At 41.5% G+C, this 16095-nt stretch overlaps 1 protein-coding gene across 1 annotated transcript; it reads right to left on the bottom strand.

Moving 5' to 3' along the window:
* Window positions 1–1776: 1776 nt before the first annotated feature.
* On the bottom strand, window positions 1777–12961 carry LOC123061834 (zinc finger protein BRUTUS). Its single transcript, XM_044485120.1, has 14 exons — window positions 12528–12961; window positions 11333–11542; window positions 9210–9404; window positions 8772–9127; window positions 7940–8165; window positions 7687–7855; window positions 6337–7578; window positions 5799–5970; window positions 5498–5719; window positions 4703–4840; window positions 3273–3507; window positions 3122–3181; window positions 2318–2389; window positions 1777–2243 (listed from the first exon to the last, which is right to left on the bottom strand). The coding sequence occupies exons 1-14, from the start codon at window positions 12807–12809 to the stop codon at window positions 2109–2111; spliced, it is 3714 nt and encodes a 1237-aa protein (XP_044341055.1). The 5' UTR covers window positions 12810–12961; the 3' UTR covers window positions 1777–2108.
* Between the last annotated feature and the right edge of the window lie 3134 nt (window positions 12962–16095).

The raw sequence follows: 16095 nt of genomic DNA, 5'->3' as shown, positions 1-16095 counted from the left end.
TGGATATCCAGATCCCATTGTTGGTTATTGGTCGGAGAGATGTCTTGGTCATGTCTGCATGGTTCACAAACCCGTAGGGTCTACACACTTAAGGTTCGATGACGCTAGAGTTGTTATGGGAAATACTATGTGGTTACCGAAGGTTGTTCGGAGTCCCGGATGAGATCCCGGACGTCACGAGGAGTTCCGGAATGGTCCGAAGGTGAAGATTTATATATGGGAAGTCCAGTTTCAATCGCCGAAATGGCTTCATGGGTTATCGGTATTGTATCGGGACCACCGAAAGGTGGCCGGGGGTCCATCGGGTGGGGCCACCTGCCCCGGTGGGCCAAGTGGGCTGAACAAGGGTGGGAACCAGCCCCTAGTGGGCCGGTGCCCCCCCCCCCCAAGGGCCCAAGGCGCCTACGGTTGAAAACCCTAGGGGGTGGGGGCGCCTCCCACCTAACTTAGGGGGCAAGTCCCCCCCCCCCCCTTGCCCCCTCCCCCCCCCCTCTAGATGCATCTTAGGAGGGGCGGCCCCCTCTCCCTTCACCCTATAAATAGAAGGGGGTGGGAGGGCAGCCGCACTCTTCCCCTGGCGCAGCCCTCCCCCTCTCCAACACCTCCTCCTCCGTAGTGCTCGGCGAAGCCCTGCCGGAGAACTACAAGCTCCACCACCACGCCGTCGTGCTGCCGAAGCTCTTCCTCAACTTCTCCTCTCCCCTTGCTGGATCAAGAAGGAGGAGACGTCCCCGGGTTGTACGTGTGTTCAACACGGAGGCGCCGTCCGTTCGGCGCTTGATCGGATCTTCCGCGATTTGAATCGCCGTGAGTACGACTCCATCAACCGTGTTCTTGTAACGCTTCCGCTTAGCGATCTTCAAGGGTATGAAGATGCACTCCCCCTCTCTCGTTGCTAGCATCTCCTAAATTGATCTTGATGACACGTAGGAAAATTTTAAATTATTACTACGTTCCCCAACACTGATACTCAATCGTTGGTTAATAAACACATGTAGAGCACTAGGTCAGCGCTCTATAAGCGGGTGGTCTCGAGTTTGAGTACCCTTCCTGGCATAAGAGGAAGCATCTTTTTTATCGCTCATTCTGCTCTGGGCCCACATACGTGATACGACTGCGCAGGCGCTGACAATTAGTGTCCCACTCGTCAATAAATTAGCCCACGCACATCCAAAAAAACTTAGCCCACATACAACGTTGCCGCTGACAAATGGGCTTGTAGGGCGTATCCCACACGTCAGTAACTTAGCCCACGTACAAACGCGGGCTTGTAGGGCGTATCCCACACGTCAGTAACTTAGCCCACGTACAAACACGACAAATGGGCCCGTAGGTGGTGTCCTACGTGTCAATAACTAAGCCCACCTACGACCGCATTGCCGCTGACAAGGGGTGTCCCACGCGTCAGTAACCGCATCATGTAACGGTCAAAGCATTTGACCCAATGACAAACCCCTGTTTGGGCTTTTGTAAGGGTGGGCCGCACGTAGAGGGCAAAAATGAGGACTACAAATGAGCATGGGCAAAAACTAAGGGCTAAGCAATGCGGGGCATGAAAACAGAAATCCCTAAGATCTTATATTATGCCACGGGCAGAGTATTCTTTATATTTGTATATACAGTCAATCATCTTTAGAAAGATGGAATAAAAAGGATTTGCTTAGGCAGGATTCTCACCCATCCAAGCGACCGAAATTGAAATATTTTGAAGAGAAGGTTAAAATGGTACTCATTTCAAATAGCTATGTATATTTTTATATAAAATAGCTGTGTATATAAGGAACGTAAGAATCTTGCTCGAAAATGGTCTTTCGGAACCGTTGAACACAGAAGTCAGGACTGTCGGTATTTGTGTACAGGTACACTTGTATACTGTATACTTTGGCATGGATGCTAAGCCTTTAGTGCAGGCAGGATGCACCTGACAGGATGAAGTCAGGCTCATGTCCATTTTTACAGATTATAGCACTAGACCTAGTAAATTGCACGCTATGCTTGACAAAAATGACTGGCTATGGGATGAAAAAATATGGTAGCTATTCTACACAAGGTTCTGTAAGACTATATTTACAGAGACAAAAACTAAAAAAGAAAGAATATTCCCCTCGCTAGTTTGGGGTAGAACAATCTGCCGTATCAGTTTTGATAACTCTGGTATTGTAAGAACCACAGGAGCCGCATTTGTGGTACAGCCAATGAAACTGAGATCTCCCTTTTCTTTCACAGTCATTACAAAGAATGTCCTGCATGAATAATGCAACAGAACATAAATACAACAGCATATGAAAATAATGAAACAAGAACAGAACGTGAATACCTGACACCTATCGCGGTATTCCTCGGGAAGCTCTTCAGCAGCCAACAACGCATCAAGCATGCCAAAGTACACCTGTACATAGACAAATGGAGAAATAAATAACAAGCAGCTCACAACCCACACTCCAAGGAATAACTAACCACAGAAGAACATCAGAATGTCCATACTATTCTGAGACTGCCATGGTAACGTTAAAGTATTGGAGAAAATAGTTTCACGGGAGCTAACTGATCGGAAGCTAGATCTCAAACAAGTCAAAATGGAACTGGCAATTTTCAATTGGCATCTCATAAAATGGCAACAATTTAAAATGCTTCCTCTTCTTTTTTTCAGATACCAATACCACTGTAGTTTCTCTACATTACATTCAGTCACTCAACATGACTCGAGCAAAATGTCCTACTGTGTAATTCCCCAAATACCAAAACAGTCTTCATTTTGCATCTTAGGAACTATTTTAAATAACAAGACCACAAGTAAAGTCACCCTCAGGTGTCAGGAATCAGCATTGTATTGTCAGTGGGAGACTAATCATACAATACAACTGAAGAGATAAAACATTTGATTGTGTAGTCTCGAATGGAGGTACATGCTTCCGGTATCAAAGTAATGAAAAATGTGTCTGTTTCACGCTTAAAGAAACATCACTTATCAGCTACTGGAATGCCCTCTAGATGAAGAGCAAAATAGGAGAAATAATAGTTTTCACTAAGACATGAAAACACTCATGGGACTCGAGATGAAGATTAACTTCATTACCATAAATGCAAAGATTTGCAATGCCGTAAAAGTACTGCAGCTTACCGCCATATCTCCCAAGGATTTGCAGCAGATAGGACAAGTGTAGTGACTGCAAGTGTATGCCTGGGGTTGACAATTGTCAGAAGCATTTTTGACAGCTAGTAGCCAGATATATATTATCAGAAAAACAAATTATTATTTTACTTGCTAATACCTGAAAGCAAGCTGAATGCATGAAGTGACCACAAGGAAGAGCTCTAACTGCCGCGCTTGATGTGAATAGGAAGTCACAGCAGATTGGACAGTTTGTCTCTAGCCCCTTCTCCCGACATTTGTGTTCTGTTAGTTTCATTCCAAGGCAGCAATTGCACTTCATGCAATGGAAGAAATCAACACCAAGACCTTTACCAAGACGACACAGATTACAAAACGGACAATGGTAGACAGTCCTGTAAAATATCCCAGCATTAGAAGGGGCCCAATTGCTTGCCATGGAAACGGTATTTCAATGTCCAATGTAAACTGCTCCCTCAGTTTCTAAATATAAGTCTTTCTAGAGATTTCAATATGGACTACATACGGATGTACATAGACATATTTTAGAGTGTAGATTCACTCATTTTGCTCCGTATTTAGTCCATATTAGAATCTCTAAAAAGACTTGTATTTAGGAACAGAGGGAGTATGACACAACATAGCCACTTGGGAAACCAACAGGTTCTAGCTTGTGTTATTGCATTTGAACAACTGAGCACAGCATTGGCGAAAATAACCCAAGGTGACATCCAAATATCTAAAAGTTGAGCAAACGCGACACTGTTTCTTCTTAAGGGTCTGTTAATGCAATTTTCATGATGAAGCCAATTAGTAAGTATACCTTGAGGAAATCAAAAGCTAGGAGAAAAAAAAATCTCATTCTCTGACGACTTACAAAAAGTGTGGAAGATTAAAGTAATCATGGACATCGAATCCCTCAGAGTCATTTCTCCTAACACTAGCCAACTTTTAGCTTAAATTCAAAAGGTAGTACATTCGACAGACTATTTTATTTACAGATGATGACTATTCATTGGTGAATGGAACTGGTTTGCACTAATCGTTCCCTTAAAGGTAATCATGGACATTGAATCCCTCGCTGTCGTTTCTCCTAACACTAATCAACATTTAGCTTAAATTCAAAAGGTAGTACATTCGACAGACTATTTTGTATGTTTACCGATGATGACTATCAACTGGTGAACGGAACTGGTTTGCACTAATTATTTCCTATTGTAAATATCTTATAAAACTAATGACAGTAATACTTCTTATGCTGCTCTATCAGGCGTACAAAACTTAACTCAGATTTGCATGTGGGCTAGATTATTACTGACTACAGATACATACGAGTCTTTTTATACGAATATATGTACATTCGATATATGTCAGATATAAATAATGTCAATGACAGTTTTTGATGTAATCTAATCCGAATTTGAATTTGAATTTGGACGTGGAGATGGCTACATATCAAAAAAATACATAGAAACTAAAACGTAAACAATAATTTGGGATAGTTGTTCGATGGCCCAAAAAATTCGAAATCCCAGTGCCAATTATATAGCAGAGAAAGTATGAGCTTTCAATGATGTTGGCTAATGTTACCTTTCGTCATCAAAAAATTTGCAGATATTACAGTAATACTTTGCCATGGATAGTCCATTGCAAGATGGAGTTTGGCAATTCGGACCGACAGGTTGAACCTTCAGGCATACCATGCACATCATCTCCTGTGTTGCTTTCCTACAGGCAGAAGTAATGTTGGCACATTTACATTTGATATGATTGCAACCGTCTAGAAGAAAGAACGTACAGTAGGGAAGTCATTTGTTTCTTTTCAAGAACACAAGAAACTATACTCATTGGTCCTCATTTTTATATACTCCCTCCGTCCCAAATTTTTTGTCTTAGATTTGTTTAGATACAGATGCATCTAATACGAAAATGTGACTTGATACATCCGTATCTACACAAATCTAAGACAAGAATTTTGGGACGGAGGGAGTATTATAGATAGGTGAAGCACTGCCACGGCATTCTGAACGTAAATACAATGGTCAAGGAACAGAAAACGTATCAGCTCAGACAGAGCTGATGCGTATTTGTTCATCTCAGCAATGCAACCACATATGAACAAGCAAAGCCAACTAAGCAAGAAAAGGGATAAATAAGAAATCAATTGAAATATGAATGAAATAACTAATCACAAAATGTAGGTAACTTTATGCTTTTTATATGAAGACAAAAAAACTGCATGTTTCTATCTGTTTCCTATGTATCTTCTTTTTTTTACTAGAGCTGATTAGCAGTTTGAAATTGGGCTTACAGAAAGTGTGATCAAACAATAGAAATACCCTTCAGGGTAACAAGATAAGTGTTCTTGCATAATACAGAATTCACCTTTCCATTGTATGGTCGCTAACTTTATCATGGCAGAATCTGCATGTAAACAGCTTGTTACAGCAAGCGGCAACAAGCTTACAGTTCCGTTTGTAGTGCTCACAACCGAATATTTGCTTCTCCTGGTCACGATAAGAAGAACAACATCCAGGTATACCGGCACCTTCACTACACTCTTCTGATCTTGGATCCGGTAGCTTTTGCTGAGCAGCTATCCAGCGGCTAAGGTACACATGTGTCAATAAAATTCTATTAATATATTTCTTAACAATTTGTTCACTGAAATATCAAGACGACAAACCTGGTCATGAGATTTTGGATTAGATAGGCCTTTCGCCTTGGATCAAGTGTTGGATCCCGTGAAACCTTTCGAACCTCTGCCTCAAGTTCACTCTGGTTCATTCGAAATATGTCCTTCCAGCCAGGCTTGAACATCTGGTCATTCTGGTCAAGCTTGTCTTGTGAATGACTGTCTGTAAATGGCAAATTATAGTTATCAAAGAAAGAATCATTGGAAAGAAAGGAACCCATCGTAGAACTAGTTCCGAACTAAACAAGCATCAGATACCGGGAAAAAGGGTCAAACATGCATCAAATGTGTGTCATTTTGTATTAGAATAACACCAGGAAGGCAACAAACTATTTTCTAAATATTCTGATAATACTGCAGTTTTTTCAACTACTACCTCTGTCTGGGTTTATTGGTCACCTTCCTATTTTGTGCCAAATTTTGACCGTAGATTAGACTAACAAACATGGTATTAACACGTGGGGCGCAATGCAGTTGAAAACATTGTTAATAATAGAGGGCAAAGCCATAAGAGACCAACAGCACAAACCTTCCGGAATGGGGGATGCCTCTGACGAAGAATCAGATGGTGTTGGAACTCCCTTCCACCACTCATTTAGCCACTCACCAAACATTGTATTCTTAGTTGCTTGCTTCCATGTATCCAGCATCTTGTTCTGTTCTTCTTGATTAAGCGCTGATGTAACCCAAGGTAGCATTGATTGGAGAACCTCAGCACCTGTTGTACCAATTATACGACCTACAAGCTTATCCTGTTCCTCCACCGAAAAATGTTTATCAAACAATGGCCACAGCTCAAGTTCTTCTCTGTGGACATGATTAGACAAGGCAACCCGGATAGACTTGCACATTCCTTGAAGCTTCGTAGCAAGCTCATTGTACTTTCTAGTCGAATCAATCACATTACATGAATTCAAATAGTGTTTCTCTGCTTCATTCGCTTCAGTATGTGGCTGGTTCAGGCTCTCATGTAGCTGTGAAAGCTCACAGAGAACATTAGATATATCTTCAAACAATTGCTCTTCCTGCTTGTGGTCAAGAGTGTATGAATGGCTCACATTGTGCAATGGCTCTCTTGATTCTAAAGCAGGAAACACGATTTCATCCTCAGCGTTGCTGTGCGCCCTATAAAGACCCCACAATAAACGAAATCTTCCAATGAACTGGCGAAGGCAAGATTCATCACCATCGATGAGCTTTCCAGATTCAACATCTAAGTACTCCAAATCCTTGCGAATTGCCTTGTGAAATTTGAATATGGTATCAATTGGTCTTGAGATGCCATCGGAACAAGACAATGCTGTATCTGTGTCCCATGAAAAAAGGCTTGAATATAATGAGGGCGCAGAAGAATTGTATGACAGGGAGAGAAAGGACTTTGCAGAAGCCAGTGAACCGATGCCAAGATTGCTCGTGTCTACTCTCAACCCAGGAATACAACAAGGTTTTTTGCTACATGGACTTGCTACAGTGTCAGTAATTTGAGAGCAGTGACTTCCATTAGTACCAGGAACAGATTCTGCATCATTTCCTCGCTTGCCTGGCCTAGAACCATTTTCATTTTCCAGATGAAGAGCAACATCTGCACTGATACGTGAAGCACATGGGCAGAATGATTGACACTTTTTCAGCTCTTCTACATCATCCAACAGGCATCTTGCTGCCCCTGATGTTAAGCATATATATTCTCCAGAATTGGATTTATCCTCTGAGCGAGCCTTGCATGCCCAACCAGAGAAAAGAGTGACCAATGCGGTGTCAGATGATGGTGCTGTTTCACATGAATCTTTCAGCAAACATTGAATTCCCAATGAAAACTTCAAAGCTAAGTATAATGTATAAAGAAAATAACTTAAAATAATCAGAGTAAAGAGATGACCTGCCAAGCGCATATTCTGAAGAAAAGAAGATGCCTCCTCATCGCTCAGTTTTGACACCAACCATGGTAGAACACGTTCCAATAGCTTCAATGGCATGACACAAAGACTTCTATATAGAAGTTCCCTTTGCTTCTCAGGAGAGAAAAGAACCCTAGCTTGGGGAAGCACCTAGGTAAATTAAACCAAAGATGACATTCTGACAGACAAAGCAATAATTCCAGTGGCACAGAAACATCACTACGAAGTACTAACCTTGGTTTCTTCGTTACAGAAGTGTTTCTCAATTGCCTCCATTATCTGATCAGCATGTGAACACAATTCAGAGTAAAACTCTGCTGCAGTTGATTTTGCTCCTGCCATTTGGATTTGCTGAATTAAGCATCTAAAATTGTTAAATCGACGCTCTTCTTCAGCATGCTCCAGCACGAAGGACAGCTCACTATTGACTGCAGGAAATACAACCTGATCCTCGGCGATACTGTAGATAATAATAAAAAATGCAACAGGTGAAATTAAAGAAGGTACATAGTCTACTTTCAGAACGTTCTGTTTTACCGGTGAAAAGTGTCAAAAACGAACCAGGAGAAAACAAGTTCTAGTACACAACAAGGTGTGACTAGCATGACACCAATACATGCACAGAAAAATATACCTTTATGTACAACAAAACAATAATACATATGTGCAGAACTATTCTCAGTTAAACAGTTCCTAAATTTAGGAGAATTAGCACGTTTGTGATACTGCTTGCTCAAGTGTATGTAATCACCTGTACCATACTAGGATAAAAAAAATCAAACTCGTGTGTAGCAAAAGTGCAAAAGCCACCAGTGCACCACGATGTCAAAAATAGTGCATAAGCCACATAACTACCCAAGCAGCAGGCAGGGTATGTTAAGCAAGGCAAACAGTGTAACACTACAAATGATGAATGGGAGTGCCAATTATATTATTAATAACAAACAAATGGTATACTCAATGTCAACTTACATAGAAAAGCAGCATTAAAAAGGAGTGTATATACATAGTTGCACAATAAAATCTTAAATTAAAGTGTGAATAATTGAAGATTAAAACTAAATACCTGTGGAAGATGCACACATCTGCAATAAACTGAAGTCTCGCATTGAAGGCTGATATATCAGCAAAATCTCCAGACTGCTGCATCCTTCTTGTCTCCTCTGCTATATCATTTAATTCTTTACGGATAGCATTATGCCAATATAAAATCTCATCTATGGGGTGCCTGTCAGCCTGACAATCATTAGATTCTGTATACTTTATATGCCCAACTTTAGACTGTTCAAGTGGATAAATAAGTTTCTCCGCTTGATTAACAAAGGAAGCATCCTTGCAACAATGACTTCTTTCCAAATTATCACTGACAACACTCTGTGCCACTTCTCTTGTTGCTTTCCCTTCGATCCAAGTGAATACAACCTTCACAAATTTTAAAACTCAAATTTAACAGGACAACAAGCAAGTTATTGCCAGAAACAGTAAAGAGGCGCAATTGTGAGACCTGTTTAAGAAGTTTCTCTTCAGGAACTATTTTACATAAACAGTTACGAATATCCTGATGCTCGTCAGATGAAACAGAAGCTGAGAGCCACGGAAGGAACTCTGCCAGCATATTTACAGGAATGTTGCATAAGAACTGCCATACTAAATCTGACTGCTCTTCGTATGAAAATTTCTTGGTAAGCAATGGGAAGACCTAGAAAATCAGATGATCAGCCACCAATAGGTATGAAATACGATCAGTCACCAACACCAAATATCTTGAGTAATCACATCATCTAGATATGATTTTAGGATGCAGACACCACAAAAGATACATGACCATGCAAAGAGCATAATCCGAAGAAAAAAATTGCCACATTTTCTTTACTCCCAAAGATCTAGTTCATGCAAGTTAATATTGCAACCCAGCTGTCCCACTTGTTTATCTGGATTATATTACTCAAACAAACAATTAGTCAAAGCTTCTGATCGATGTTGGGCAGCCTCTTTAGAGTGCAACAGCAAGGGATACAAGAACAGACACACAATTTTATATTTACTAAATGGAGGCTCCCTTCAAGCCACCACACATTGCCCAACATCATCAGAATTAGAGTAAATTGCACTTCACACCAGGTAGATTGCCACTTGTGTCACCTTGCAGCAGGCCCCTGCATAATAATATTACACTTTGCACTAGGTTTCATATGACATTTTTGGAAATATCAGGGGGAAAAAGCATATGTTTGTGCTGTGGGACACACATGGATTTTGGCTTTAAAGTTAGATGTATATGCACCTAAAAAACTGAGACAGAAGAGAGAGATGGGTAAATAATTGTATATATGTACCCTACAGTGCAGATCAAAATTCAAAATAAAGTGAAAATCCCAATTTAGAGATAGATGTATATACAAGATACTCCTAGTTTCATCACGAAAAGAACAAGGGCTCCTAATTAAGAATAATTCCAAAAATATCAAACATTAAAGCATACATGTGATCATGAAAGACAAAATGAGTAATTGATGCCAATCATAACGGTAGGATCAAATTTAAAATGTAATTGAATTTACAACTGCCATTTATTTCAGGAAGTAATATAATAAAATCAAAATCATTATGTATTACTCCCTCCTCTCATAATATAAGACGTTTTTGCAAGCTATGTTAGCTTGCAAAAACCGTCTTAAATTGTGGGAGGGGGGAGTATGAAAGATTTACTAGTCAGAGGCTTGCCATTAATTTACAACAGCCGGATTTCATATCACAAGATGAGGAATATTCACTTGACGAATTAAGAGTTGTAGTAGAAAAAAGGCAATCAGAGCATGGCAAAGGGATATGTGTAAAAGTGTAATCAGATAGAAAAATGCATCAAATATCCTTAGAGAATCCCCTTTACGTTAAGATGTATAAAGTATTGTTTATATGCAGCCCGTGTAGGTGCACAGGTTGATGTAGCTTATTTAAATGGGATCCACATATAAGGTAAACACTTCTGATCAGAACATGCAGTCCGGGATTTCAAAAATGCAGAATAAGAGTAATACAGTCCAAGATGCCTGCATGACACCGAGAGCTGTGTGACCCTTTAATCAGAATACAGAAACTGGCATACGAACCCTTGGTGATAACTTGAGAAAACAATGACGGTAGAGTAGCAACTAGAAGACCACATATGTCCCACTACCATCACTTCTTTGTTTGCACCTATCCTTACTGACATCAAGGTAATAACAGGAAAGTATATCATAGAATCACTCAAAATACTTAAAAGTAAAAGCTTGCCAGCTTGATTTGCCATCCTATAACCGTTAGCACCGTCATAAAGGAGATCGTGAGCATTCAAATGTTGTAAAAAGGGGCAAGAAAGTTGGACAGCCTAGTAATAAGATGATTTTGCTAAGGACTTCTCGACACGATTACAACAAATGAGCACCTTCATAAAATGCCTAATAAGAGCACAAACAGGCATTAAGAACAACTTTTGAATGGTGACACTGTCATAGAATGCACTTGCCCTAGAACAAAATTGGTTCAAACATAAGATACTGAGCAGCATACTGTTTTCCTTATCTAGTTGGATATGAACTGCTTAATATGATAAGAGGCCGTTTAAAAAGGAAATATGGCACTGACCTGTTCTTCTTCCTTGGACATATGCTGGGTGAGGCACGTTTGTATGGCTCCTGTGCAGGATGCAAGTTCCCTCCGAAGAGCATCGTCATTTTGAATATCGAGTTGTAATAAAGCAAGAAGCTGGGTAAAGAGGTCATTTTCGCCTTTATGCTCTAGAGAATACGTTCCAGCGACATTCTTGACTCGTATATCAAGTGCTGGAAAGATAACCTGCAATTGTCAAACCAAAAAGTATGAGCATGTTTTTAGTACAAAAAATATGATATGATGAACTCATAACTAAACTGCACAATATTTCTAAAAAGCAAAGCATAAACAATAAAGCATTAGAAAGATAGATTGCCAAAACAGATTTGAACAAGCAACTATGACAGCTCTTCCCATGAAGAAAATGGTCAAGGTAAAAGAAGTTTACAACAGCACTAACGTTTTTGTGCTTCAAAACAGAACTTCTATTTTTGCGGCATTCGAGGGAAAATAGGACATCAAGGTGCATTTACTTGTCAGTTAGACTCTCTGCCACTAAAGAATACTGATGATCTATTATCATTCTGCAGGGTAACAAGATTTAAGCAAAAAAGTCTAGGAAGGACCTGACCTCCATTAGCCCCTGACTCTAACAGGTTGAAACTAAGAAAGCTCTATCCGACTCGATCCGTAAAAGTTCCGTTGTGCTCTAATGAAAGTGAGAAAACATCACCATGGAAGCAAGAAAGAGAAGGCCTCACATGATGATGTCAATATCAAAATTACCATTGTGGTTTCAATTGAACGGAGGCTTTTGTATCATGGCTTATACAATTTGGGCATCATCTCCTTATGTCAACATCAGAAGCCAGAAGGGCAAAAAGTGCGACAAATTATTCATGTGAGCATAGGCTGATTCAGCCAAACAACCTTATACTGTCCACTGCTGCATCAAAAGCTACCCGAAGAAGATTCAACATCATGGTATGGAGTCCACCGGATTCAGATCCTAACAGTGGTCGAACGATTCAATCCCAACCCCGCCCAGCTCCTTCAGACCGAAGGGAACAATTCCCCAACCCTAAACCCAAAACAGCACCAATATTCGTACGCGCCCACGCATCTCCATAGCCCATACCCAAATTCACACCAGCTACAGGGGGGTAAAACGGAGGAAAACGAAATGCCTCAAACAAAACGGAGCTCTGCAGAGGGGCAGCGGCCGTACCGCGTCCTCGGCGTCGCAGTGGTGCTTGTAGATGTTGACGAAGAAGCGGCAGCGCTCGGCCAGTGCCCCCACGTCGCCGGCGCGCTCCGTGGCGAGGCGCACGGCGGCGCCGTGCAGGCCCTCGAGCTCGGCGCGGATCGCCTTGTGGAAGTAGAGGAATATCAGCATCGGCGCCTCGGCCGCCGACCCCGCGGCCGCCTCCGCCGCCGGTGGCGGGGGCGGCAACAGCGGCATCACCGCGGCGAGCGTCCCCTCGCCTGCCATGGGCGTGGGCGTCGCCATCCGCTGCCTACGGCGAGCCCGATGACTCCGCCACGGCTCTGAGCGCGCGCGCCTAGGGTGTTCGTGCTCGCTTCGGTTGGCTTCGTCTCAGCCTGTGGAGAGGGAAGAGGAATGGATTTGGCGTCGCGTTGGCTTCTGCGGGGGTCTCTTTCGCTCGCCGTGCTGAACTTATTTATTTTTATTTCCCCTCTTCTTGTCCTCTGTGTGGTTATTTTTCTACCTAGGAGGCTAGGAGAAGACTAGGTTGAGGAGACACTGCTCTTCTTGTAGTTGTTGTTTTGAAAGTATTCTCGGTGTTTGATTAGGCCTTCTATAGGATGACATGCTGAAATTATTTTTTCGCCTTCTTGTCCTCTCTGTGATTATTTTTTATACCTAGGTTGAGGACACGTTGTTGTTGTCCCAGTTGTTTGTTCTGAATATTTTGAGTATTTGGTTAGGTATTCTCAGATGGAAAAATTGCAACTACATTATACAAGATTGAAGCAGGAAAGAATCAGGAAGTCTGAAATAGAATGGGCCCATCTGAAAGAGACTATTTTCATGGATTTGTGCCATTTGTCCTTGGGAGATAGTAGAACGCATGAAAAAGCACAATGTGGGTTATAGCATTGATTAAGTATGAACAGGACGAGGTGTGTTATTTTGGTAAAGATGTATAATTTTATATTACTAAACAATAAGAAAGCTCCATAAGTGAACAATCTGATTGACCAAGGTGTGAACAGTCACCGAAACATCGAAAATTTTGTTTGGTTAGCATATGGAGTAATCCTCTAACTTTAAATGAATTGTAAATCCACAAGCACTATGGGACATAGCAAATTAATGGTACTCGAGCAATCAAGCACGCACACTTTTTAGATTGAAAATTATACCAAAAGATAAAATACCGATGAATTCTACGACTTCTTCCCGAGGACATAGAAGATTAACTCATTTGGCAACATCTAGAAATTCCATAAACTCGCCACAAATCCATACCATGTATGACCAACAAAAACAATTTCGAGGAAAGCTCATGATTTTGCTTGGAGTTCAGATCTACCTTTTGAAATTAGCCCGAGGGAGAGGGGGAGAGGTGGATTGTAGTCGAACCGTGACGGATTTGGGGACAACCAGCGTCGCCGCGACGCGATGCACGTTGAGGGCCTTGGCGGCGTCTCGCACTGCCTGCTCTTTCAGGCCCAACGCATTGTTCCATTGCCTCGCCGCGAGAGACGTCGGGAGAGAAAGGGGATGGGTGGCGCAGTGGTGGCCCTATGGCGGCGTGGGTGCCTTCTTGCGTGTGCGGGGGTGCGATGTGAAAGAGCTGGATCTGGGGCAGTACGGGTGCCTTGTATCAGAGCGGTGCATCTCGAAGACAACAAACACGCAACAAACCGACAAGCCGCACCCGGACTTTGAGCACATGAGACCATCGTTTGGGGGGTTGTCCTACAGCCCACACCCTGGGTGGGTCCCACCACGTGGACGTTGCCATGAGCTCTCGTAGCGCTCCATTTCTGTAAAGCATAGTGTCTCTAAGGAAAATGCCATCATATGAATACTTCATTACTTGAGCAATCTCTGGAACAACTTGATTTGTTCTCTTTTTCACATGATTAAACATTGCATTTAGAACCGATAACAACTTCAATGCTTCTTATTCTCTCTCTCTCTCTTTCTCATGCTCATGTGTTCCTTGCCCTTTCCGCCGCCTCCTCTTCTCTCTGTCGGCTTCATCTGCTGGAGAGGTGATTGTGGAATTGCTTAATTAGTATGGCACACTCGGTCCCTTCCTAAAATATAAGGCACATTATTATGTGTGTGATCATCATTTTAAAACTTTGACATCTCATATGCATGAGAGTATATGGATTGGTCATACAAGAATTTCATTGTATCAAAATACTCTTGTGTTCATTTACCTTTTACTAGGTTAGCCATAGTATAAGTAAAGGTTGTACATTAGAGAACGGATATTCAAGCATGCTTCATATTGGGAAGGATGGAGTAGTATATTATTTTGTGAAAACATTTATATTTTTATCTACGTTTTAGTATCACCAATGTACATTATTTTGTCTCTTCCGGTCATAGAAGAGTGTTAGCACGCCAATAATCCAACCAATATGTTTGTGTAATTCATTGTTGTATCAGATAATGCGAACCTCCTTTGGCTTGAAAAATATTACTTTGTTTTACGGATAACTTATGAATAGTAAGTTGATTTTTTCGAAAAGGGGGGTTCGCCCCAGCCTCTGCATCAGAGCGATGCATACGGCCATAATTATTAATAAACAAAAGGTCCAAGACAAGTCTTCAGGTCTCGAACAAAAACGAAAAGAAGGCTCGCGAAGAGCAAAACAAAAGTAGAAAAGCCACAACCGGTTGGCATAAAAGGATTGGAACACTAAATGATTATCCTATTACATGACCGTCATCCAAACCGGTTGAAAATATCTTGTGCTACCATCTCCCATCGGGTAGATCCAGTAACCAAACGCTCCCTGGCCTCCGTCGGAGTGAGTAGCGACCACATACGGATCAACGCAGTGGCTCTGAAGATAACCTGCAAAAATGAATATTTGTTATTCTGTTAAAGACCAAATCATTTCTGCAATTCCAGATTGCCCTAACAAAGCACAAACTCCTACAAGAATGTGTCTCTCAATGACAAAATCTATCCCATCAAGTCACGCCCCAAATAACATGGTGATGGAATTCAGAGGAGTAACGTTAAATGCTATGTGAACCGTCCGCCACATAATTTTTGCCAGAGGGCAATCAAGAAAGAGGCGTTTGATTGATTCATGTTGGTCACAAAAGCTACATCTCGTAGAACCTGTCCAATTGCGTTTTGCCAAATTGTCCTTGGTTAAGATAACTTGTTTATGTACAAACCACATAAACACTTTGATTTTCAAAGGAACTTTGACTTTCCAAACATGTTTCGATCGAGGAATCGCGCTAGAGTTGATAACATCCAAGTACATGGATTTAACCAAAACCTCTCCATTCTTAGTTAGTTTCCAACACAGCTTGTCGGGCTGTTGAGACAACTGGTGAAAGAACATGTGGTGCCCCCATGTTTGGTTTTGGTAATTGATGACAATCTCTATGGACTAATGGTTGCCTTGAGTTATATTTGAAGGTTTTGTCCATAGGCTTTTCTTGGAGTACATGTGTTGGTTTCAATGAGAGTTTGTGTCGACCAAGGTGCTATTCAAGGAATTATCCAAAGATTGGTCATTTGAGAGTTGAGCTTATTGCAAGCATGTCTTGAAGAAGAAGATTGTTTGAT

The sequence above is a fragment of the Triticum aestivum genome, chromosome 3A, assembly GCF_018294505.1.
Source record: "Triticum aestivum cultivar Chinese Spring chromosome 3A, IWGSC CS RefSeq v2.1, whole genome shotgun sequence".
In the NCBI taxonomy this organism is placed as follows: domain Eukaryota; kingdom Viridiplantae; phylum Streptophyta; class Magnoliopsida; order Poales; family Poaceae; genus Triticum; species Triticum aestivum.
This window is presented reverse-complemented; position numbering and strand designations above follow the sequence as displayed.